This window comes from Oncorhynchus mykiss, chromosome 7 (assembly GCF_057628025.1).
Source record: "Oncorhynchus mykiss isolate SJ-2025 chromosome 7, ASM5762802v1, whole genome shotgun sequence".
Taxonomy (NCBI): Eukaryota; Metazoa; Chordata; class Actinopteri; order Salmoniformes; family Salmonidae; genus Oncorhynchus; species Oncorhynchus mykiss.
The window spans coordinates 43,137,581-43,163,313 of NC_143028.1; the positions used below are offsets into that span (position 1 = coordinate 43,137,581).

The 25,733-nt window shown below is 42.5% G+C and overlaps 1 protein-coding gene across 7 annotated transcripts; it reads right to left on the reverse strand.

The window, feature by feature from the left end:
* On the reverse strand, positions 1–24,273 carry LOC110527928 (dysbindin). Of its 7 annotated transcripts, none has more exons than XM_021609560.3 (5): positions 23,892–24,235; positions 21,580–21,680; positions 2,226–2,378; positions 1,094–1,243; positions 1–925 (listed from the first exon to the last, which is right to left on the reverse strand). In XM_021609560.3, the coding sequence occupies exons 3-5, from the start codon at positions 2,344–2,346 to the stop codon at positions 675–677; spliced, it is 522 nt and encodes a 173-aa protein (XP_021465235.1). In that variant the 5' UTR covers positions 2,347–2,378; positions 21,580–21,680; positions 23,892–24,235; the 3' UTR covers positions 1–674. The 7 variants fall into 7 exon arrangements, with proteins under 7 accessions (XP_021465235.1, XP_021465236.1, XP_090097211.1 ...); XM_021609561.3 differs by having other exon boundaries at positions 1,100–1,243; positions 23,892–24,221; XM_090241085.1 differs by having other exon boundaries at positions 1,100–1,653; positions 23,892–24,208.
* Between the last annotated feature and the right edge of the window lie 1,460 nt (positions 24,274–25,733).

Genomic DNA, 25,733 nt, shown 5'->3' on the forward strand with positions numbered 1-25,733 from the left:
TTTGCAGGAAACAAATGTTATTTTTTTATTCCTATTCATAGTTAAAATAAATGAACCTTAAGTCAAATTAAATTAATGCACCACTAAGCACTATGTACAATATGTCCTCATTTGTGGCAGGTGTTTTGGGTTGGTTGAACATTTTAGGGAATATGGGAACTAAGGGCCATATTTACAAAGCATGGCAAAGTTGTGCACAGTTCATATGTTTCTCTCTAAAGAAAAAAAAGTTCTTACAAAAAAAATATTAATTCTCTACATCTTTATTTCCTAAATTATTCAACCTTTATTTCAACCTGGTTAATACAGATGATTACATTTTTTACTAACACTCAGTTGTTCCGATCTGTAGTATAGTAAAGCCTGCTTACACACAAAAATGTCCTTCCCAAAACAGTACCACACATTGCCAGATCTTAATAGGATGCTAAATGAGGAAATAAAAAGGAATGTCCTGTCATCTACATTCCAGAAGTATAAATGGGGACAAGCTTGGAGAAGAGTTGGCTTTATATGTACAGTTCAGGCAAAACAAAATGAACAGTAAAGAAAAGGCTGTGGAAAGTGTCAGTTGTCTTGCCAGTCCATGGAAGTGTGTGTGTCCAGTTTAAGTGATACTTGTAAGCATCAGTAAGTCCAAAATGTTACTGAATATTGGAAGTGAAGGAAGGCGCCTAGGAAGAGAGGATAGACCGATTCTTCTCCTCATCTTTCCCTGGGGGTGATCCCATCAGCAAGACGGTGTCGACATGCACATCTTCATCATCTGATTGGATGACTTGGGTGTCCCGTCCGTCCTCATTGGTGTTCTGGCTGTTGGTGGAGGAGGTGGAGGCCACGCGGAACTTCCCATCACAACCGTCAGTGTAGTGGAGAGAGCGTCCCTGGTTGATTACCTTATCGTTGTTGTTGTTTCCATGAACTACTGTAGGTAAAATTAAGGGGATATTAGACAAAAGATTCTCAGTGCTACGCTCAATATTGCAGTTAGTGTTGCCAGCTAGTATAGAGGAGGGTAAAAGCCTCGACTCTCTGCCAAATACTACACTATCAACATAGGACGGCCTCAGACTGGCGTCTCCCCTCCACTCACCTTTACCTGGCAGAGGGGAGGCCAGCACCCCCTCATCCCCTCCAGAGCCGAGGAAGACATCCAGTGCTTCCTGGTCAGAGATGTCCATGAGGTCCATCTGCTCCAGCATGTCCACATTAACCTCCATGGATGAGACACTGCCAATGGGAGCTAACAACAACCCAAGAGACAACCGTGAGGTGATTAGAGGCATATAATGTCAGTTTCACTTCTCATAGGAAATGTTTAGCAACATTTAGAAACTTTCACGTGTGTATATTGAACAAAAATATAAATGCATCATGCAATATTGTCAAAGATTTTACTGAATTACAGTTCATATAAGCAGATCAGTCAATTGAAATTGATAAGGCCCCAATCTATGGATTTCACATGGCTGGGCAGGGGTACAGGCCCAGCGAATCAGAATGAGTTTTTCCCCACAAAATGGCTTTATTACAGACAGAAATACCACCCCCTCCCCTCAGACGATCACGCAGGTGAAGAAGCCGGATGTGGAGGTCCTGAGCTGGCGTGGTTACATGCGGTTGTGAGGCCGGTTGGACGTACTGCCAAATTCTCTAAAACAACATTTGAGGCGGATTATGGTAGGGAAATAAACATTAAATTATCTTGCATCAGCATGCCAATTGCACACTCCCTCAAAACTTAAGGCATCTGCGGCATTGTGTTGTGTAACAAAGATGCACATTTTAAAGTGACCTTTTATTGTCCCCAGCACAAGGTGCACCTGTATAATTATCATGCCATTTAATCTGCTTTTTTTTTAGGCCACACCTGTCAGGTAAGGATGGATTATCTTGGATAAAGGAGAAATGCTCACTAACAGGGATGTTAACAATTTGTGCACAAAATGTGAGAGAAATAAGCTTTTGTGCGTATGGAACATTTCTGGGATACTTGTTTATTTTTGTTCAGAGTAATATGGCGAGTGATAGAAAGCGAGTACTTGAATTGTGCGGACTTGGATATAGGGTTATGGATAGGGTTTGGGTTGAGCCATGGTTTGGACATTAATCTAGGGTTAGTGTTAGGGCTTAGCCAGGGTGTGGACATGAATCTAGTGTTAGGGTAATGGCTAAGGTAAGGGTTGAGCTTGGGTATGGACATGTGTGATGCTGACTGCGCTCACGTCTCTTATAGTCATGAATCTGCAAGTGGGCAGAGGACAGGTAGACATCCACATCGTGCTGAAAGACCTCCTCAAAGAAGCGCTGTCGCTCTTTCAGTTTCATCTGCTGGGCTGCGTCCATTGCTGGGACCCTCTGAGCATGCTCGGTCTCCGCTGGCACAGAGAACAACAGAACATATCTGTCAGAAACTCTGGTCAAACGGTCTGCAAGATCAACACTCCCCAAAGCTGCAAGAAACAATGTGAATGCCAGAAAGGGGTAACACTGAACCATAGGAACAAGAAATTACAGGAAAACCCAGCCTTTACTGTAATCACAGGTTTTGGGGCTGTGAATTTTTGGCTTTTCATGTCCTCTTGCAGACTTGTTTTCCTTGGTACCACTCAGTAGCAGACACTTTTAGCATAATGTAGATAGAGCATGCATATGCAACATTTCTTACTAATGCTTTACGGTGAAATATGATTGGTCCTGTAAAACATATCACACATTCTCTCCTTTGTTTTATTCATGAAACAACAAGTTTTAGGAACTCAGTTGGGGTATCAGCTTACTATTGAGAGTAAGAATAGTAGAATAAACTGGGTGCAATTTAGAAATGTGGTTTTGCATCAGCAGTTGTGCATTTTCTCATGTTATGTCAGACATTGACAGTCAGTCAATTAGCCATGTCAGCTAACAATTTTTAGATTGGTAAATTAGGCTAGCCAGCCATCTAAACTTGTAGTAATCATTGCCGAATCCCGACCAAGAACACGAGAAGGGAGCAAGCTACAGTGCATTCGGAAAGTATTCAGACCACTTCCCTTTTTCCACATTTTGTTACATTACAGCCTTATTCTAAAATGGATTAAATACAGTGTTTTCCTCATCAATCTACACACTATAACCCATAATGACAAAGTGAAAAACATTTTATTTTTCAAATGTATTAAAAATAAAAAACAGAAATACGTTATTTACATTCAGACCCTTTGCTATGAGGCTCAAAATTGAGCTCAGGTGCATCCTGTTTCCACTGATCATCCTTTAGATGTTTCTACAACTTGATTGGAGTCCACCTGTGGTAAATTAAATTGATTGGACATGATTTTGAAAAGCACACACCTGTCTATATAAGGTCCCACGGTTGACAGCGCATGTCAGAGCAAAAACCAAGGCTTGAGGTAGAAGGAATTGTCCTTAGAGCTCCGAGACAGGATTTTGTCGAGGCACAGATCTGGGGAAGGGTACCAAAGAATGTCTGTAAAATTGAAGGTCCCCAAGAACACAGTGGCCTCCATCATTCTTAAATGGAAGAAGTTTGGAACCAACAAGACACTTCCTAGAGCTGGCCGCGCAATCAAACTGAGTAATCATGGAAGAAGGGCCTTGGTCAGGGAAGTGACAAAGAACCCGATTGCCACTCTGACAGAGCTCTAGAGTTCCTCTATGGAGATGGGAGAACCTTTCAGAAGGACAACCATATCTGCAGCACTCCACCAATCAAGCCTTATGGTAGAGTGGCCAGACGGAAGCCTCTCCTCAGTAAAAGGCACATGACAGCCCGCCTGGAGTTTGCTAAAAGGCATCTAAAGACTCTCAGACCATGAGAAACAAGATTCTCTGGTCTGATAAAACAAAGATTGAACTCTATGGCCTCAATGCCAAGGATCACGTCTGGAGGAAACCTGGCACCATCACCTTTAACCCCAACACTTGTCACAAGTAAGGAGAGAGAGAAATGTTTACTAAACCAGTCACGGTAACTAGGCTTCTCCAAAACTGCGCTCTGATGGTGCATATGGTTATTAGTAGTGGGGATGTTTTTCAGCGGCAGGGACTGGGAGACTAGTCAGAATCAAGGGAAAGATGAACAGAGCAAAGTACAGAGAGATCTGTGATTAAAACCTGCTCCAGAGCGCTCAGGACCACCCAGGGGGCATGCTTCTCCCCCATACCTGAACCTGGCTTCACCTTTAACCCCAACACTTGTCACAAGTAAGGAGAGAGAGAAATGTTTACTTAAGGTTTAAGTACACAATCATATTGCGCAACATTTCTATAGGCGCGATAAAACAGTTTTTATGGCCTCTTTTAAAAAGAGGATCCAATCAGCTTTCTATAGGCTAGGCCTACTATATTTATTTCTCAACTCCAAATATTAAGCACATTGCTTCGATTTACAACAGGAGTATAGTCTACCTGACTGGCATGAAAATAAACCACGGGGAAAATCTCACCTATTCCGACAGGTGCATGATAATGGTCCATTCTAAATCATAACACATTTCACACATATATTATTTAGTATATGTAAAGACAAGATTCAAATAGTCTGATGAGTGATGATATTATCACTTGTGAATGATGTATTATCACTTAATGATGCCCTGCATGTGCAGTAAGGTTTACCTTCCAACAAGACAATGACCCAAAGCACACAGCCAAGACAACGCAGAAGTGGCTTTGGGACAAATCTCTGGATGTCCCTGAGTGGCCCTGCCAGAGCCTGGACTTGAACCCGATCTAACATCTCTGGAGATGCTTGAAAATAGCTGTGCAGCAACGCTCCCCATCCAACCTGACAGAGCTTGAGAGGATCTGCAGAGAAGAATGGGAGAAACTCCCCAAATACAGGTGTGCCAAGCTTGTAGCGCCATACCCAAGAAGACTCGAGGCTGTAATAGCTGCTTATTAAGGTGCTTCAACAAAGTACTGAGTAAAGGGTCTGAATACTTATGTAAATGTGATATTTCAGTTTTATATTTTTAATAATTTAGTAACAATTTCTAAAAAACTGTTTTTGCATTGTCTTTCTGCGATTTTACGTGTAGATTGATGAGGGGGAAAACCAATTTAATCAATTTCAGAATGAGGATGTAACCTAACAAAATGTGGAAGAAGTCAAGGGGTCTGAATTCTTTCCGAAGGAGTCATCATAAATGTGTGTGTGTGTGTGTGTGTGTGTGTGTGTGTGTGTGTGTGTGTGTGTGTGTGTGTGTTGGAATATCAGTGTGCTTGAGTGTGTAGATTCTTGTGAGTGTGCATAGAGAGTGCAAAAATAAAATATGTCAACTCAGATAGCCCGTGTAGCCATTTTGTTAATCTATTTAGCAGTCTTGTGGCTTGGGGATAGAAGCAGTTCAGGAGCCTGTTGGTGTCAGACTTGATGCACTGGTAGAGCTTGCTGTGTGGAACCAGATGGAATACTCTATGGCTTGGGTTTCTGGAGTCTTTAACAAATTTCCCAGGCCTTCCTTTCACACTGTCTGATAGAGGTCCTGGATGGCACGAAGCTCGGCCTTCACGACTGTGCGGGAATGTGTGGACCGTTTTAAGTTCTTAGTGATTTGGACACTGAGGAACCTGTAGCTCTCGGCTCGCTCCACTGCAGCACAGTTGATGTGGATGGGGGCGTGCTCACCCCTCCGTTTCTTGTACTCCATGATAGGCTCCTTTGTTTTACTGACATTGAGGGAGAGGTTGTTGTCCTGGCACTAAGAATAAACCCCTGTGGAGTCCCCGTGTTGAGGATCAGCGTTGCAGAGGTAATGTTGCCTACCCTCACCACCTGGGTTCCATCCGTCAGAAAGTCCAGGAACCAGTTGCAGAGGGAGGTGTTCAATCCCAGGGTCCTAAGCTTGGTGACGTGCTTGGAGGGGACAATGGTGTTGAATGCTAAGCTGTAGTCAATGAACAGCCTTCTCACATACAGCTCAAGTCCGAAGTTTACATACACTTAGGTTGGAGTCATTAAAACACATTTTTCTACCACTCCACAAATTTCTTGTTAACAAACTATAGTTTTGGCAAGCTTAAAAATCTGGTATGCGCCCAGGTAGGACGCCAGGTGGTGCCTCTAGAGGGGGGGGGGGGGTACTGTCACGCCCTGATCGGTTTCACTTGTTTTTGTGATTGTCTCCACCCCCCTCCAGTTGTCGCCCATCTTCCCCATTATCCTCTGTGTATACAGTGGGGCAAAAAAGTATTCTAAACTTTTGTTATTGACCAAATACTTATTTTCCACCATAATTTGCAGATGAATTCATTAAAAATCCTACAATGTGATTTTCTGGATTTTCTTTTCTCATTTTGTCTGTCATAGTTGAAGTGTACCTATGATGAAAATTACAGGCCTCTCTCATCTTTTTAAGTGGGAGAACTTGCACAATTGGTGGCTGACTAAATACTTTTTTGCCCCACTGTAATTCACTGTATCACAATTACAGTGGGAAAGAAGTGTACATACACTAAGTTGAATGTGCCTTTAAACAGCTTGGAAAATTCCAGAAAATTGTCAGGGCTTTAGAAGCTTCTGATAGGCTAATTGACATCATTTGAGTCAATTGGAGGTGTACCTGCGGATGTATTTCAAGGCCTACCTTCAAACTCAGTGCGTCTTTGGTTGACATCATGGGAAAATCAAAAGAAATCAGCCAAGACCTCAGAAAAAAATTGTAGACCTCCACAAGTCTGGTTCATCCTTGGGAGCAATTTCCAAACGCCTGAAGGTACCACGCTCATCTGTACAAACAATAGTGCGCAAGTATAAACACCATGGGACCCCGCAGCCGCCATACCTCTCAGGAAGGAGACGTGTTCTGTCTCCTAGAGATGAACGTACTTTGGTGCGAAAAGTGAAAATCAAAGAAACTTGTGAAGATGCTGTAGGAAACAGGTACAAAGTATCTATATCCACAGTAAAACAAGTCCTATAACGACAGCAAGGAAGAAGCCACTGCTCCAAAACCGCCATAAAAAAAGCCAGACTACGGTTTGCAACTCCACATGGGGACAAAGATCATACTTTTTGGAGAAATGTCCTCTGGTCTGATGAAACAAAAATAGAACTGTTTGGCCATAACGACCATTGTTATGTTTGGAGGAAAAAGGGGGAGGCTTGCAAGCCGATGAACACCATCCCAACCATGAAGCACGGGGGTGGCAGCATCATGTTATGAGGGTGCTTTACTGAAGGAGGGACTTGTGCACTTCACAAAATAGACGGCATCAATGGGAAGGAAAATTATGTCGATATATTGAAGCAACATCTCAAGACATCAGCCAGGAAGTTAAAGCTTGGTCGCAAATGGGTCTTCCATTTCCATATTTCCAAAGTTGTGGCAAAATGGCTTAAGGATAACAAAGTCAAGGTATTAATGTGGCCATCACAAAGCCCAGACCTTAGTCCTTCAGAAAATTTGTGGACAGAACTGAAAAAGTGTGTGCGAGCATGGAGCCCTACAAACCTGACTCAGTTACACCAGCTCTGTCAGGAGGAATGGGCCAAAATTCACCCAACTTATTGTGGGAAGCTTGTGGAAGGAAACATTTGACCCAAGTTAAACAATTTTAAGGCAATGCTACCAAATACTAATTGAGTGTATGTAAACTTCTGACCCACTGGGAATGTGATGACAGAAATAAAAGCTGAAATAAATCATTCTCTCTACTATTCTACTATAATTCTGACATTTCACATTCTTAAAATAAAGTGGTGATCTTAACTGACCTAAGACAGGGAATTTTTACTAGGATTAAATGTTAGGAATTGTGAAAAACTGAGTTTAAATGTATTTGGCTAAGGTGTATGTAAACTTCCAACTTCAACTGTAAGTATTCCTCTAAGTGGGTGAGGGCAGTGTGGAGTGTAATTGAGATTGTATATGGATCTGTTGGGGTGTCAAATTGGAGTGGGTCTAGGGTGTCTGGTATGTTGGAGTTGATATGTACCATAGACAGCCTTTCAGAGCACTTCATGATTACAGATGTGTGCTACAGGGCGCTAGTTATAGTGGCATGAAGCCTTAGAGTTCTCGGGAACAGGAATGATGGTGGTCAGCTTAAGACGTGGGGATTACAGACCCGGACAAATAGGTTCAAAGTGACTGTGAATATGCCTGCCAGCTGTTCTGCGCGTTCTCTGAGAATTCAGGACCTGTATACCATCCAGCCCTGCTGTTTTGCAAGTGTTGACCCAATTAAAGACCTCAGTCGGCCTCAGAGAGCAAGATCACTCAGTCCTCTGGGTTGGTGGGGGCTCTCACGCATGGCATGGTTGTTATTGTTGAAGTGTGCATAAAATGCATTGAGTTTGTCTGGTAGAGAGACTTCGTTGGGCAGATCCACACCGTAGGCAGATCTCCACCGTCAGTAGGGGGGCCAGTAAAATGTTTTGCTGCAAGGTGTGGGGCCACCCAACCAAATCTCGCATAGGGCCCCCAAAATGCTAGAGCCAGCCCATTCTACATAAAGCTAATGCTTTTACTGTTGCAGACCCATACATTTCCTGACCAGTGTGGATGGCTTGAGAAATCAAAACATACAATATTCACACAGTACCACAGTGTACTGTGTTAATCGCTCAGCACCCACCAATTGCTTTGCAAATGCCAACTGTCAATTCCCTAAGTTAATCTTGTTTGGGATACAATGCAATCACATTTCCCACCTCATCAGCACCATTGTAATAAAGCAAAGTGCTGCTAGAGCCAGGGGAGTGGACAGCACACAAGTGTGATACGCAGGAGACAGGAAAGAGAAATGCAGGAACCCAGAATAACCTGAGGAATGCCAGTGTGTTCATGGCTCAGAGTAAATCAGGTTACATCACCTTTTATGGTGGGCTCCCTGAACACATCACGTGTACAGACTGACAAGACATATTCTCCCACTGTCAACATAAAACTCAATCTGTAAACACAGTCACTAATGGATTAGCGATGGAACATGGACATCATAAAGTGACATGTACACACATTTGAGCAGACAGCAGATTGATATACATTGGAGATTTCAACACAGCTCTGTAAAAGTGTTGCCCTCGCTCTGTCCTCTCACCACATCCATATATTGACCCCCTACTCTGAAAAAAAGTGTCTAGGGATTTAGGCATAATGAGAAACTACAGGCAGGGATTGGGCTAATTGGATGAGGTTTTTAAATAGGGAATAATGTAAATATTATCTGGCTTGTGCTATGAGCACTGATCACACACAGGCAGTGGTGCTATTAGCAGCACAGTACTTAGGCTCTGAGCAGCTGAGGACAGAAAGGGATCAGGATAGAAACAATGACAAGGGAAAGAGGAACTAGGACTCCGACCACAGGACTGCAAGCTCCAAATGGGTGTCTGATTGTATTTTCACATCGTCTTCAGAAAATGTTTTTTTTATCCTTGCTGAGTCATGACAAGGAATCACATGAAGCAGTGTTGCTTCTGTTTGTGTATGACCATGCTTCTCAGTAAGCAAATGGTGCAGTATAATGATAATACCAATAGTGTTCCTCGTTTTCCTTTGTATGCAGAATGATTCAAGCCCATCTGAAAAGGGCAACAGACTCCCCCCAGTCCAGTCTGCTGTGTCAGCCCCAGCCTCCCTGTGGGTCCTGTGGAGTCCTCTGTCTAGTGATAGCAGGAGGCAGGCCTGTCACAGCAACTTCCTGTCTCCTTCAGTCTGACAGCCCTGTCCTGGGGCTTCGGGTCAGCTGGGGAGGAGAGGGGAGACGCCTCACTCACCCCCTGGGCCTGTCTGTCTGTTTGTCTGCACCACTGGGCATCTGTGGGTAAACACTAAGACACTGAGCCATGTGATGGAGAGCTTCTGACACCAGCCCAAGAAAACTCTCAGAGCTCCAGAGGCACAAAACCAAAATGACACAGCAAAAATACAGAGCTGGTGAGATGTCTACTGCGTCCTGCCAAACATTAAATGAGTTGTGGCGGTTCATAACATTGGTATTCTGTGTGCTCTATGGGTTACAAGTTTGCAGTCATGGAATTAGGCCACAACTGTGCTTCATCTTAGATTCTATCGCTCTGTGTATGTACACGACATAACTCGTTACATTGAGCAACATAATTTCATCCGTCACTTCTATTGTTAGTGTGCAGGCTAACACCTATCTGACCAACTAAGCTAAACTGAGGCATGTAACAAGCCGATATAATTAGAAATATGTCTTTCCCTCCTTAAGCAGTCTCTACTCTCCTCTCCTTTCTTGTCTTCTCTTCTCTTATCATCCCTTTTTCTCTCCCCTCGTGGTCATTGTTAACATCAAGTGATGAGAAATCATTTCCCGGCATTTAGAACTGTTTTCATTGTCATTTCCAACTCTGTATTTTCTAAAGGTCAAGTCTCCCAGAGCTGCTTTTTATGTAACCAACAGAGAGAGAAGGATAGTGTCCCTCTTTTTACTCCCCCGCAGAAAGCAAAGCATGGTGCGAGTGATGGAGTTACGATTACGTCATGAAGTCGTACGACAGAGCCCACTGAAACACTCTCACCATGCAGGCTGCTCTTTTTTCAGCCTCAATCTGGGAGATCATGTGAACTCATGCTGTGGGTCTACAGACATATACAATAGAAAACTCAACGGAAAATCTAATACGTCATCTGATTTCTCAATTTTCTCAATGCTAGGCTGAAAAATAAGCCTATTGTGATGTTTACTGCATCACTAGTGTGTACGGAACCCAAACGCATCACAATGTGATGTCATAAAGTTATTACCTGTAATGCATCATTGGTTTCTATGGAGACCTACAGATGCCGGATCTTAACTTGATCACTCTTTTGTCGCTCATTGGGATCAAGGCTTGCAATCAAAATCATTTTCTCTCTAACTTGCTCAAATGCTAAGCCTAGGTCCGATTACTGCAACATTCAAATGTACAAAAATGTACCTGAAATGCAGCCATACACATAGACAACCCAAATTTGATATAGCTTAATAACACAAAATAGACATTGGTCTCCACGACATAAAAGTGTCTAGTGGATCCAAGGGTACGAAGGGAGTTTAATTGGGTGGTATAGCAGTTAAGGCCAGCACGCACACATAGGCCTACTGTATCAGTGTGGGTTTGATTCTGGCCCATGCCTTTCTGGCACAAATAACTCAATCCCCCGATTGACCTGATGTAGTTACACATCTCAAATATGGACAGTCCAGGGTATTGTACCCCAGAGCTTGATAAGAGATGCCCATACCAAACACTTTTGGATAACATAAATAGGAAACAAAACAATAACAATCAGTAGGTTACACCAACAATAGTTCCCATCGAGGAGATCAGGATTCTTCCAGACTGGTCTCCTTGTCCAGTGGTCACTATCCTCACTGCCTTACGCCAAAGTAACCCAGATTCTTCCAGAGTAAACTACAACTTCAACCTCCTCACGGTCATGGCCTCACAACTGCCAATCCTGCTCCTCACCATCATACATGAGGAACAGCAAAGGTCCCCAGGAATCTCTATTGGGCTGGCAGCTGCTTGGTGTGCCGTCCCCATCACCTACCCCTTCGGACAACAAAAGAACCAAGACCACTGAGGAGAAACCATCTGGCAGCCCTGACAGTGTACATGAAGTGGAGAGAGTTTCTTCAGCGAGAAGTTACATGACGCCTGACATCACAACCAAAGCTGAGACAACCGGCGCTTAACAGCAATACAGACAACTGCTTCTCTACGGCAACATAAACACATGATCAGACCCCAATCTCTGTTACGTCTAGTAATTTTAACCCTTGTCATTTATAAATGAATGCATATTGTCGTTATAAGATACGTGTAAGATAAGAGAGGCACAACAATACAAACTGTATGTTAGCTCAAGCTCTTAACATTTGTCAAAAAAAAGAAACCTCAATGGGTCAGGGTCTCTTTACTATGTCCCCCGTCAGGTATAGATGGCATTCAACAAGGTCACTGGAGAGGTCTGCATGCTCAGACCAGAGCTGTTCAGTGTAGGCATGGGGAAAGAGAGTGACTCCTTTTTCTCTTCTCACAGTCTTACACAACCAGATAACCAGACACTGTGTTCTCTCATAACGGCACAGTGGAAGCCATGCTGACAAAGCAAGATGCCAGACAGAATTGAGGCCAGGCATCTGAGGAGGATGTCCAACATGAACTTGAGTTCGTTTTGATTTCTGGGATATCAAAACATGCCAGGGTGCATCTCAAAATTCTGGTGAAATGACCAATATCTTAGGGCTCTTTAAAAACAATGTCTTAGATGTAAAGTCCCCTGTTTTGGGGACCTGCGTGGTTATGGTTCCGGTCCCAACCGACATTTCACTTATATATTGATATGTGGTCACCATAGATCAAAATGGCTTGCAATGAGCGGTAACCCTAATTCTCACAGGTGTATGTTTCTTCTGCCTGTGTGAAGTCCATCAACTCCTGGCTGAACACTACCTCACAGCATATGCCTGGAATCCTTACATTGTAATATGGTTTCGCCACTGTAGCATATTCAGAGATCGATTTATATCCAGTAATCTAAAGGAATTTATGGACTTGAAAGAAAACACACTTTCTGTTTGTCATAGACGAACATGATTAATATGAGATAAAAGGCAAGTTCAAGAAGCCATGTTCTGTGAGACTTTAAAAAAATATGCAAATGTTCTCTCAAAATAAATATATGAGGTGTAATCTAATAGTCATTTTATAAATTGATTATACTATATTTAGAAGTAATTTTAAGCCTTATTCCTAAACACAGCTAAAAAGAAATGTCCTCTCACTGTCAACTGCGTTTATTTTCAGCATCTCGAAGGCTGCATCTCCTCCTCATTGACTGCACCACATTTGCCAGTTCCTGCTGTGAGATGTTACCCCACTCTTCCACCAAGGCACCTGCAAGTTCACAGACATTTCTGGTTGGAATGGCCCTTGCCCTCACCCTCCGATCCAACAGGTCCCAGACGTGCTCAATGGGATTGAGATCCACGCTCTTCGCTGGCCATGGCAGAACACTGACATTCCTGTCTTGCAGGAAATCATGCACAGAATGAGCAGTATGGCTGGTGGCATTGTCATGCTGGAGGGTCATGTCAGGATGAGCCTGCAGGAAGGGTACCACACAAGGGAGGATGTCTTCTCTGTAACGCACAGTGTTGAGATGGCCTGCAAGGACAACAAGCTCAGTCCGATGATGCTGTGACACACCGCCCCAGACCATGACGGACCCTCCACCTCCAAATCAATCCCGCTCCAGAGTACAGGCCTCGGTGTAACACTCCTTCCTTCGGCGATAAATGCGAATCCGACCATCCCCCCCTGGCGAGACAAAACCGCAACTCATCAGTGAAGAGCACTTTTTGCCAGTCCTGTCTGGTCCGGCGACGGTGGGTTTGTGCCCATATGTGACGCTGTTGCCGGTGATGTCTGGTGAGGATCTTTCTTACAACAGGCCTATAAGCCCTCAGTCCAGCCTCTCTCAGCCTATTGCGGACAGTCTGAGCACTGACGTGTCTTCCTGGTGTAACTCGGGCAGTTGTTGTTGCCATGCTGTACCTGTCCCACAGGTGTGATGTTCGGATGTACCGATCCCGTGCAGATGTTGTTACACGTGGTCTGCCACTGCAAGGACAATCAGCTGTCCATCCTGTCTCCCTCTAGCGCTGTCTTGTGCGTCTCACAGTTCGGACATTGCAATTTATTGCCCTAACCATATCCACAGTCCTCATGCCTCCTTGCAGCATGCCTAAGGCACGTTCACACAGATGAGCAGGTGTTTTTCAGAGTCAGTAGAAAGGCCTCTTTAGTGTACTAAGTTTTCATAACTGTGACCTTAATTGCCTACCGTCTGTAAAGCTGTTAGTGTCTTAACGACTGTTCCACAGGTGCATGTTCATTAATTGTTTATGGTTCATTGAACAAGCATGGGAAACAGTGTTTCAACCCTTTACAATGAAGATCTGTTCAATTATTTAGATTTTTATGAATTATCTTTGAAAGACAGGGTCCTGAAAAAGGGCCGTTTCTTTTTTTGTTGCTGAGTTTAGTTTGTTGAATAGGAAATACATCATATAAAATGTAACATTCTCATATTTTTATCATATTTGTACTGTGTACAAAAGTGACTACACCTCAGTCATTTATAAATATTTTTACCAGAATGTGAGATTTGAACCTTTCTTGGAGTATGCAGAATTACTCGTTATTGTTTATGGCCCTCTCATGATAAATAATTACTTTTGGGGATTAAATAGAATAGATTTTTGATTACATTTATTTAAATTGAAGAGGTTTATAAAGGTCCAATGCAGCTGTTTTTAATCACAATATCAAATCATTTCTGGGTAACAATTAAGTACCTTCCTGCAAGAACCTTGCTAGGACTGTCTGGGAGTAGTCTGAGTGGGGAAGGGAAAACTGAAAATATGCTGTTATTGGCAGAGAGGTTTGGAGAAAACAATGTATTGGTCTAGCTAATTTACAGCCTGGTGATGTCACCAGGCAGACCAAAACTCCATCCCACCAAAACAGGCTGACATTTCAGGCGATCTTTTCAAACAGCTTTTACACTAAATGTCCTTTGTCATAATTTTTGAAATGTCTGACTATTATTCCTACCTCACAGTGTGGAAGAATTTTTGACTGCACAGGCCTTTAAAAAACCTAATGCAATGGTATATCTTAGCGCTGGCAATAGCACTATAGGTCTGGGTGTGTCAAAAATATTTTGGGTAATTTCACAGTGGGAATTATGGGCTCAATAGCTGATAGCCCAAAAGTGCTGGGTTTTGATGAATAAATAAGTTGTATGTGTGTTGAGGCTTGGCCCTTCACTGGTCACTCAGAACATGTTCCATGGCTAAATATGTGCTTGCTTGAAGTTGTGTATTTACAGTATTTTGTTATCAGCTCCAATTGGAATGTTTCTCTGTTATACACTGAGTGTTCAAAATATTTGGAACACCTTCCTAATATTGAGTTGCACCTCCTTTTGGCCCATGTTGACTCCAATGCTTCCCATAGTTGTGTCAAGTTGGCTGGATTGCCTTTGGGTGGTGGACCATTCTTTATAAACACGGGAAACTGTTTAGCGTGAAAAACCCAGCAAAGTTGCAGTTCACCTGGCACTTACTACCATACCTCTATCAAAGGCACTTACATCTGTGTCTTGCCCATTCAGCCTCTGAATGGCATACATACACAATCCATGTCTCAATTGTTTTCAGTCTTAAACATCTTTCTTGAACCTGTCTCCTCCCCTTCATCTACGCTGATTGAAGTGGATTTAACTGGTGACATCAATAAGGGATCATAGCCTTCATAGCTTATGTCATGGAAAGAGCAGTTGTTCCTAATGTTTTGTACACTCAGTGGAAATAGACAACCGAAACAAAATGTAGGCCTATCCCATGTTTGCTAAATATGTTGAACATGTTTGCAGTCCATATTGTTGTAAGTAACAGCAATAAGAAAAAAAATATTAAAACAGCATTAGCACTGATACACGCCTGCTGTACTCTAAATTGCAATTATTTCTGACAACTAACAGAAACCTGCTGCGCGCGTGCGCCATCGTGCATAAATGTATTTTGTCCCCCCACACCGATCGCGACACGCAGGTTAAATATTTAAAAAAACTCTCAACCAATTATATTAATTTGGGGACAGGTCGAAAAGCATCAAACATTTATGGCAATTTAGCTAGCTAGCTTGCACTTGCTAGCTAATTTCTCCTATTTAGCTAGCTGTTGCTGTTGCTAGCTAATTTGTCCTGGGATATAAACATTGAGTTGTTATTTTACCTGAAATGCACAAGGTCCTCTACTCCACCAATTAATCCACACATAAAACATTCAACCGAATCGTTTATAGTCATCTCTCCTCCTTCCAGGCATTTTCTTCTCTTGACTTTATATTACGATTGGCAACGTTCATAAATTACGTGCATTACCGCCACTGACCTATTTCGTCTTTGTCACCCACGTGGGTATAACCAATGAGGAGATGGCACGTGGGTACCTGCTTCTATAAACCAATGAGGAGATGTGAGAGGCAGGACTACCAGCGCAATCTGCGTCAGAAATAGAACTGACTTCTATTTTACCCCTAGGTAACGCTGGCGCGCGCAATAATTTAATAATTTAGATTTCTACATTTATTTTGCGACGCGAGCGGTGTAGTTGGCCTGTGAGCCATGGATAAGCGTTGACATTAAGCACGATTAAATTCACTTATGACAAGACCTAAAAAGATGATGAATAAATATAATAAAATGAAACTTGTTTTAAATAACCTATGTCTAAATACAGTGACAGGCACCATAATTGCTCCCCATGGGAATATGATATTGAGACAACGTAGGCTATAGAGGGTTTTATGAATATCTAAAAGCTGGAAAAAAAAGCCATTATAAAGGGGAATGTCTACTCACCGTTCTACTGCTTCCAACGGTTTCTGTCTCATATCATGGAGACTGCATTCACGGTAAATGCTGCATATGTCGGCTCAATCGTAAATTACCATTTCAATTGCTTCAGCTATACAAATTGAATATGACCCGTCACGTCAGTGCAATAGATCCTACAACCTGCTTGACATTGATGCATTGATGTATTTTTCTTAGAGGCCTGGGACCTGGCTTATACATGAGCTAAAGGGAGAGTAGTTAAAGATGCTTTTCTTCCTATTCCATTTAGTTACCATCTAGTCACCTTAAATCAATAAGGTGTGGGAAACTCACAACTGACCTTTTCAACCTCTGATCAGTTCCCTAGGTCACACAATGATGTGATCACAAATGTCCTGGATTGATGAGATCACTTTTCCGGTCAGTCATTCTCCATTCCCTACCCAAACCCCCCCAGTTCACATCACAAGCGATCCAGTGTGACAGCCAGCAGGCAACACAGAGTGGCTATTCAGGAGGGAGGAAGAGGAGGGAGGGCAATGAGAGAGGACTGGGACAAAAAGGATGAAGGCAGATTGTCTGATTTTCTTAAGACAGGTTTTTTCACAGTTTTTACTCCCTCCCTCCGTCTCAGTGAATGCAGTGGGAGTTGTGGAAGGGACAGAGTGTAGGATTAGGGCTCAGTACCAGCTGGACGTGTGAAATTTGTCGGATTCAGACAGAGCCGGACATGTCAGCGTGCTCACTCTACCTTCCCACACAAAGACAAACACAGATCTGACAGTAAAAACAAAAGAAGTGCAAAAGCAGGGATGTGAGGGAGTGGGCCTGGGCCTGATTCTGAAGACTTGATGCGAGTGAGAGGAAGTTATTTTACTCAATGGGCATGTAGGGAAGGGTAGGAAGGGGTATCCCATTACATCAACAACGCACTGTCCCTCCCTGTATTCATCCTCACATTAGACCTTAGTGCCAGCCAGATACTGAGATACTGAGAGGGTGATGATCGGAAGAGCCTCAGAACAACAAACAGTGTTTGGGAACAAAACATGGATGATTAGCTTTGCAGATGATCCAGATGCTTTTGGGTTTTAGATCTTTCACCCGGGCTGCTGGTTTGTGGCCCTGCTAGAGCAGCTCTGAAACTAAAACCCTTATGGGAATGGCCACTTCCTTCTGTGCAAACTAATTATGGACTAGTTTGCCAGACTCTCATGTTGAGGGAATTCTCTGCCATACAGCAAATTAAACCAGTGTTAAACCAAAACCACAGGCATCATTCTCATATTTCCCAGCATGCTCTATTGCAGGTAGATTTTTAAAATTGTTTCAATAACCATATTTTTGATTAATTAATCTTATGCTATTTATGTACAGTATAACATACATTTTAATAAACTAATCCAATCTAATTACTTGGATTTATTGCACCCATTACTGAAATAGTTGTTCCAGTTTACATGCTTTAGGTAGTCTCATATCTTAGTCATTCCAACCCGGCAGTCGTTCTAAATTTGGAAAGAAAATTCAAAATGTTGGAATTACACATCACTCTGCAAGTCTCTCATCCTCTCTCTTTCTCTCTCCCTCCCTTCACCAGGCAGTGACTCCTGACCAGATGCATCAGGACCAACAAGACGTGATGTAATGCTGTTTGGGGAGATGAGACTGACCTTTTAATGTTGCTGAGGGGGTGGGAGGGCGACAGGAAACATTTTATTTTAACATGGACCATCACATCACTTGTTCTGGAGTCAAGTCAGGAGGGAAAGTGGACAGAACACAGAGAGGAGTGAGAAAGGTCAGATAAAGAGTAAATGTTTCAATGGAAGTACAAAGGAGGAGAAAGGAGGAATGTATTTTTTAAACCCTTGTTTTACCAGGTAAATTGACTGAGAACTGGGGATGATTAGGTGGCCATGATGGTATGAGGGCCAGATTGGGAATTTAGCCAAGACACCAGGGTTAACAGCCCTACTCTTATGGTAAGTGCCATGGAATCTTTAGTGACCACAGAGAGTCAGGACACCGGTTTAACATCCCATCCGAAAGACGGCACCCTACACAGGGTAATGTCCCCAATCACAGCCCTGGGGCATTGAGATATTTTGGGGGGGACCAGAGGAAAGAGTGCCTCCTACTAGTAATCCAACACCACTTCCAGCAGCTTCTGATCTCCCATCCAGGGACCGACCAGGACCAACCCTACTTAGCTTCAGAGGAAAGCCAGCAGTAGGATTTAAAAGAGAAGCAAAAGGAATTGGTGTGGAATAGACAGGGCGAGCCAAGAGAAGAAATGTGACAACTCTGATTGGGGCTCATTAGCAGAGGATGTCTTGCTGTTTTGACAGGATGAATTTTCTGCTGCTCTCATCATCACATTCCACTCTCAGCAGTCTAGTAGCTGGCTAAAGCAGGCACTATGGAGATCACCAGCTGGCCATGACTGCCTCTAACTGGAAATTCACTGGATAAACTGCTGAGAATCAGGGGTCAACATTTAAACAGCTTCAGAAAAACTAGCTTTACCATCAGATTATATGAAGCCCTGTGCAATTACTTTGTTAATTGAAGAGGTTTGGTAGGTGGTAAACTGACCTCGGTGGCAGGCAGCAGCCTCCCTTTCATAAAACAAGATGCCTCGTCGTTTTTTTCTTTACACTGCTTATTTTGGGTAATTTTTTTGTATCTTCCTGCTCTCTCCGGAAACTCCCATTTGGGCTTGGTTCCAAATGCAAAGAGAGTGAATTATTGATGGTGAGAGTTGAGCAGTGTGTGTGTTTGTTTGGATTGTGTGTGTGGGGTAGGTAAGCTTTTTGCAATGGGTTGAATCACAGCCTGGCACCACCACATATCTCACTCAGTAAACACCACAAAGACATTATGAACCCCCTTCTTCCCCCAGCACAAACATACACACCCCGAACAGACAATAGGACCTTTTATGTGTCAGTCAGCCTCAATCTCCTGTCCTAGTGCCCTCTATGTGGTCCATGAGCAGAATACTGGTCCACAATGGACACAAGCAGCTGACATCTGAGAAATGTCTCCATTAGACTACACTCACTCACCATGAATGTGCAGGTTTAGCCAGGAGTGTTGTGGGAGTGGATGTATGTGTCGGTCAACTGAGCTCCCGCCATCGTGAGTTGAAGACTCCAAGTCATAATCAAATGATAACTCATTACCAGCCCTTTGGCAATACATAAACTGTCCAATTGTTCATCTTCCCTGGTGTTCCTGGAACCTATTTGTTGCGGATCCTCTTTTTGTGATGAATAGTTCAGATTGCTATTTTCATATCAGTGGGGAGTGTCACTGAAATGTTTGGCTAAACCCAATAGAATAGTTCTGGCCTTGCACTGATCTATCATTTCTCAAATCTTGTGCTGTCAAGAGCCTGCCCAGCTAGCACAAAACGTTCTGAGAACCATATGTTTCTTAGAGCTTGTTGAGAGCTTGGTTGTCCTATGGTTATTTAGCATACAACCTTTTCACAATGTTCTTGGAATGGTGCAGGATACCCAGCTATCACAATGTTCTGAGAACAATAAGTGGCATTTTAGGTACTTCAGCATAATGTTTTCTACAGGTTTCCTCATGGTTCCATTGGAAGTCATGTTCTTTGAACATTAAAAAAACTTTACATGAAAACCACAAGAAAACATTAATGTTCTAAGAAGGTTATAATAATATTATTTAAAAACATTCACGACCGTTCAAAAGTTTGGGATCTCATAGAAATGTCCTTGTTATTGAAAGAAAATCACTTTTTTGTCCATTAAAATAACATCAAATTGATCAGAAATACAGTGTAGACATTGTTAATGTTGTAAATGACTGTTGTAGCTGGAAACGGCAGATTTTTTAAATGGAATATCTACATAGGCGTACAGAGGCCCATTAACAGCAACCATCACTCCTGTGTTCCAATGGCACGTTGTGTTAGTTAATCCAAGATTATCATTTTAAAAAGGCTAATTGATCATAAGAAAACCCTTTTGCAATATGTTAGCACAGCTGAAACCTGGTGTCCTGATTTAAAGAAGCAATAATACTGGCCTTCTTTAGACTATTTGAGTATCTGGAGCATCAGCATTTGTGGGTTCAATTACAGGTTCAAAATGGCCAGAAACAAAAAACTTTCTCCTGAAACTCGTCAGTCTATTCTTGTTCTGAGAAATGAAGGCTATTCCATGCGAGAAATTGCCAAGAAACTGAAGATCTCGTACAATGCTGTGTACTACACCCTTCACAGAACAGCGCAAATTGGCTCCCGTGGTCAGTAAAAAAATTACAAAAATATCTTGTTAAGTGTGTTCAGGTCTGTTGGCCACGCCCAGTAATTGGCCACACCCAGGTCTGTTGGCCACGCCCAGTAATTGGCCACACCTGATCTTTTTAATGAGTGTTTGTTTCCTTTGAAGTAGGGTCTGTTTGAAAAGACTAAAATGAACAGCTTCGTATAAGTAAAAAAAAACATGGCATGCTAGCTCCATCCTGGTGGCACAGTGGACTAATGTCATGGATAGAGAACAGAATATCGTAGGCTCGAATTTCCCCGACGCCGTGCCACAATAAAACATTTATTAATTAATGCCTAAGCAAATTCATTTCCTGGAGTTCAAAACAGTTCACTGGACAGAGGTTGCTCTCTGGTTTTGTGATGAATGTTGTGGTTGAATTTATTCTGCCACTGCGTCTTCTTATTGTCTTGGCCTTAGGCCTATGTATCACAGTGTCAAAGCATATTAACTAACAGGTTATAGAGCAAAAAATGAAATTATCACAACACAGGTTATTATCACAACACAGGTTATTATCACAACACAGGTTATTATCACAACACAGGTTATTAAATGGCTTTTTCTTCTGGCTTGGCTTCCGCCGTGATTTTACCCACACATCACTACTGATGGCTTCATTCCCAGAACCAATGGGAAAACAACAACTTACGTTTACACATTCTTCCAAGGAATGCTAGCTGGGTGAGTAGTAGTTAGTAATTATCCTGCCATAGGTCTATGGTGAACAGCAAAGACCTGAAACCAATCCACTATGTACTTCCCATACAATGAATAATGGGAGTGATACCTGTGTTGATGTGGGAGAGGTTTCCAGCATATATTGACAGATTTATGAATAATGAATAATAACTGTATTGTTGTATTTAATTAACTACAATATGCTTATAGGCATTCACATGTACCTGGTCTGAATCCGGGGTTGTTTTTCACCAAGCAGAGGGTGGGATTTTTTTATTTCACCATTTAGGCCAGTTGAGAACAAGTTCTCATTTACAACTGTGACCTGGCCAAGACAAAGCAAAAGCAGTGCGACAAAAACAACAACACAGAGTTACACATGGAATAAACAAACAGTCAATAACACAATAGAAAAATATGTATACAGTGTGTGCAAAGGAGGTAAGGCAATAAATAGGCCATATTGGCGAAGTGATCACAATTGAGCAATTAACACTGGAGTGATAGATGTTCAGGTGAGGATGTGCAAGTAGAAATACTGGGGTGCAAAAGAGCAGAAAAACAAATATGGGATGAGGTAGGTAGTTGGTTGGATGGGCTATTTACAGATGGGCTGTGTACAGGTGCAGCGATCGGTAAGCTGCTCTGACAGCTGATGCTTAAAGATAGTGAGAGAGATATAAGTCTCCAACCAGTGATTTTTGCAATTAGTTTCAGTCATTGGCAGCAGAGAACTGAAAGGAAAGGCGGCCAATGTAGGTGTTGGCTTTACGGATGACCAGTGAGATATACCTGCTGGAGCGTGTGCTACAGGTGGATGTTGCTATGGTGACCAGTGAGCTGAGATAAGGCCGAGCTTTACCTAGCAAAGACTTATAGATGACCTGGAGCTAATGGGTTTGGTGACGAATATGTAGCGAGGACCAGCCAACGAGAGCATACAGGTCGCAGTGGTGGGTAGTATATGGGGCTTTGGTGACAAAACGGCTGGCACTGTGATAGGCTGCATCCAATTTGCTGAGTAGAGTGTTGGAGGCTATTTTGTAAATGACATCGCCAAAGTCGAGGACCGGTAGGATAGTCAGTTTTACGGATGATGGAAGATTTGTTCAAAGCGAATTAAGAGGATTTGGTCTTTGATCTGAGGGCTGCATAGATTAAAGGATATGAGTGGAAATACACATGTGCACGTATATTAATACATATTGATACACCCCCCTCGTCCCCAGGCTAATTGCTACCAAATAGCATTAGAAAAATAAATATCTGGTTGATCAAGTTGTTGGTCAGCCATGCTTAGGGACAAACTACAGTATCTACACTGCAGCAGTAGCAGTCAAAGTTAAATGAGTACAGGTGCACTAAAAACAGACTTGTGTTGTGACCATCGCTCCATCCTACAGTGGGCTGTGTCACTATGAGGACAGTACCAGGCTGTGTCTGCCTCGGTGGGAGGCTGGCTCCGTTTTAAAGGAGCACTCTGGCAGCAACCATCCTGTCTGTGACCATTCAATACCAACTCCGCACTCACTTCATAATTCTCAGCCCGTCATCTAACTTTTCAACAGTGTGACAACAGCTGTTCAGTCCTCCAAGCCAACCCAAACTGCTGTGCCTCCAAACATAACATTCCCACACAATTCAGTCCATACAGACAGGGCACTGGGCACCGGGACTGGTCAACGCAACAGATGGAAGATGTCTTCTCTCACAGTCATGTTCTGATCCAATTTAGCCCCAGACGCCACTGACTGACTGACAAATTAAATTACCCCTATCTGGGTTTCTCTGTGAGAGCACAGTCTGTAGGACAGTCTATAGCCCTATGTCACTGCAGTAAATCTGTTCCCATAAGAGATAGACACACAATCTCATTAGGAGTTAGAGATTTATGCCAGTGAAACCAATGGATGCCTTTGTGGCCCCAAACCAAAATTAGAATATATCCCTTTAAGAACCCTCAGCGGCTTGAGTAGAGTCCCACTGATTACAGCGGGACAGTATATACGGTGATGATTCAACATTCTTGTTTTTATTTGGTCAGGAAAGCATGTACAGTATGCCAGCCTTAGTAACATCAAAACAGCAGGTCCTTACCATATCGGCTGAACATTCAAAGCATCCAACACCGACACTGGCACATTTAAATGCTCAAACACCACCAACATCAACAACAACAACATCAACCACAACAGGAATCAGTATTTCACCCATGATTACTTCAACAGGTTCTGTTGATTGTGGCTTGATTTATGTTTCTCTTCCCTAAATATTGAATGTGTTTGTCTGTCTGTAAAAGCTAAAGCAGATAACCAAATATGGACAATAATTTTTCTATGTATCTTTCTGCTCAGCAATAGGGGGATTACAGTAAATGAACCTATGTAGAAAGTTAATAAAAACAGTACAGAACAGAATAAATTACAAAAATGATCTGTAATAACTTATGGCGTATTCACACAGTGACACAGTCTTTCCAACTCCTACACATTCAAGCAGTTGTTGAGAGAGCTAAATAAGCTGTAAAGTTACTCACAGGGTAGACGCTTGTTGTGGAGGTTTGCCCCAGATGAGCTCATGGTGCTCGCAGATTCGGACAGAGAGCTGCAGAATCAGATAAGATGTGCTGTTGAGGAGGACTGGAGGGTCAGTTCACACAGTCAGGCACAGAGATGCGATGAGGTGGGGAACAATCAGCCCTCCAGAGCTTTAGCAGGACAGCTCATCGCCCTCCTCCTCTCCTGGGACAGAGAGACAGAGTCAAAGCACTCCTAAGAAAGTCACTGGCTCTCTCAAGCACACGCTCTCTCTTCTACAGGACCCTTCTCCCTTAGTGTACTCAATCAGTCAACTAAAGTATTTGGATGAGGACAGCAAGTTATGGCTTGTGGAGCATACCAAGTGGTTATTCACAGAGGGAGGAGCTTGGTGTGAGAGGGGTGGATAGGCTATAGCGCTGGGTCTTTTATGTAACAGTGGGAAATACCAAGTCAGTAGACAGACACTCGCTTTTATTTTTGTCATCCTCGACCCTCTCTCGCTCTTCTTTCTCCTCTGTGTCCCTCTCACTTCAAGGGTCAATTGATGTGCACAAAATGTAATGCGGCAGGATACGAGATCTTCTTGCCATTAATGGAATAGCATTGATGTTACTGAACAAATCAAAGGCTCGCCCTTTTGACCGAGCACACACTGTTCTTCAGAGGAATAGTTGCTTTCAGCGGCTTTATGTATAATTCAGTTCATGGCATAGGTTCAATTTTTTTCACAAAAAATTAAATTAGAAGCCAATACCTCTAAAATATCTTATTGTGTTTAGCTCGACTGCAAAATATTTATTATAGGAATATATTTATATAACTCCGTAGCCGTAAAAGCGTAAAAGCGTACAATTACACAAAGTACACAAAACATTAGGAACACCTTCCTAATATTGAGTCCCACCCCCTTTTGCCCTCAGAACAGCCTCAATTGAAAGTGTTACACAGGGATGCTGGCCCATGTTGAAGCCAATGATTCCCACATTTGTGTCAAGTTGTCTGAATATCCTTTTGGTGGTGTACCATTCTTGATACACACAGGAAACCGTTGAGTGTGAAAAACCCAGCAGAGTTGCAGTTCTTGACACAAACTGGTGTGCTTGGTATCTACTACCATACCCTGTTCAAAGGCACTTAAATCTTTCACCTTGCCCATTCACCCTCTGAATTGCACCAGTACACAATCAATGTCTCAATTGTCTCAAGGCTTAAAAGTCCTTCATTAACCTATCTTCTCCCCTTTATCTACACTAATTTAATAGGATTTAACAAGTGACATCAATAAGGAATCATAGCTTTCACCTGGTCAGTCTATGTCATGGAAAGAACAAGTGTTGCTAATGTTAATTGCAATGCAGTTTTGATATCGTACTATATACTGATAATTCAAAAAGTATCATGTAAAAGTAGGTATTTTTGATGTAAGGGTAGTACAGTCCCAGCAAATGTGTATGTTGCCTGGGACTTTTTTAATGATAATTCATGATTGCCTGCAAATACATAAATAATGATCACTCAGCAAAACAGCGTTATGTGAATATCAACATTATTAACACCATCTAGTGGTGAAAATATATACGCTTTCTTTTCCTTGCAACCTGAGCTGTTGGAAATAGATAATTATTATACCCGCATCCAAATAGCTCATAAAAAATGTATTAGCTTGACGTGAATAGGCCTTATATATAGTATATAAACCATAATGTCAATGGGGTTTTATTGTATACAATGTTTTCCTGTGAGGTAGCTTTGAACTGAAAGCACACACATGATAACACCCAGAGAGCGACATAAAGAGAGAGAACTGGAGAGAGGGGAAGGACATATGAATAACTCTG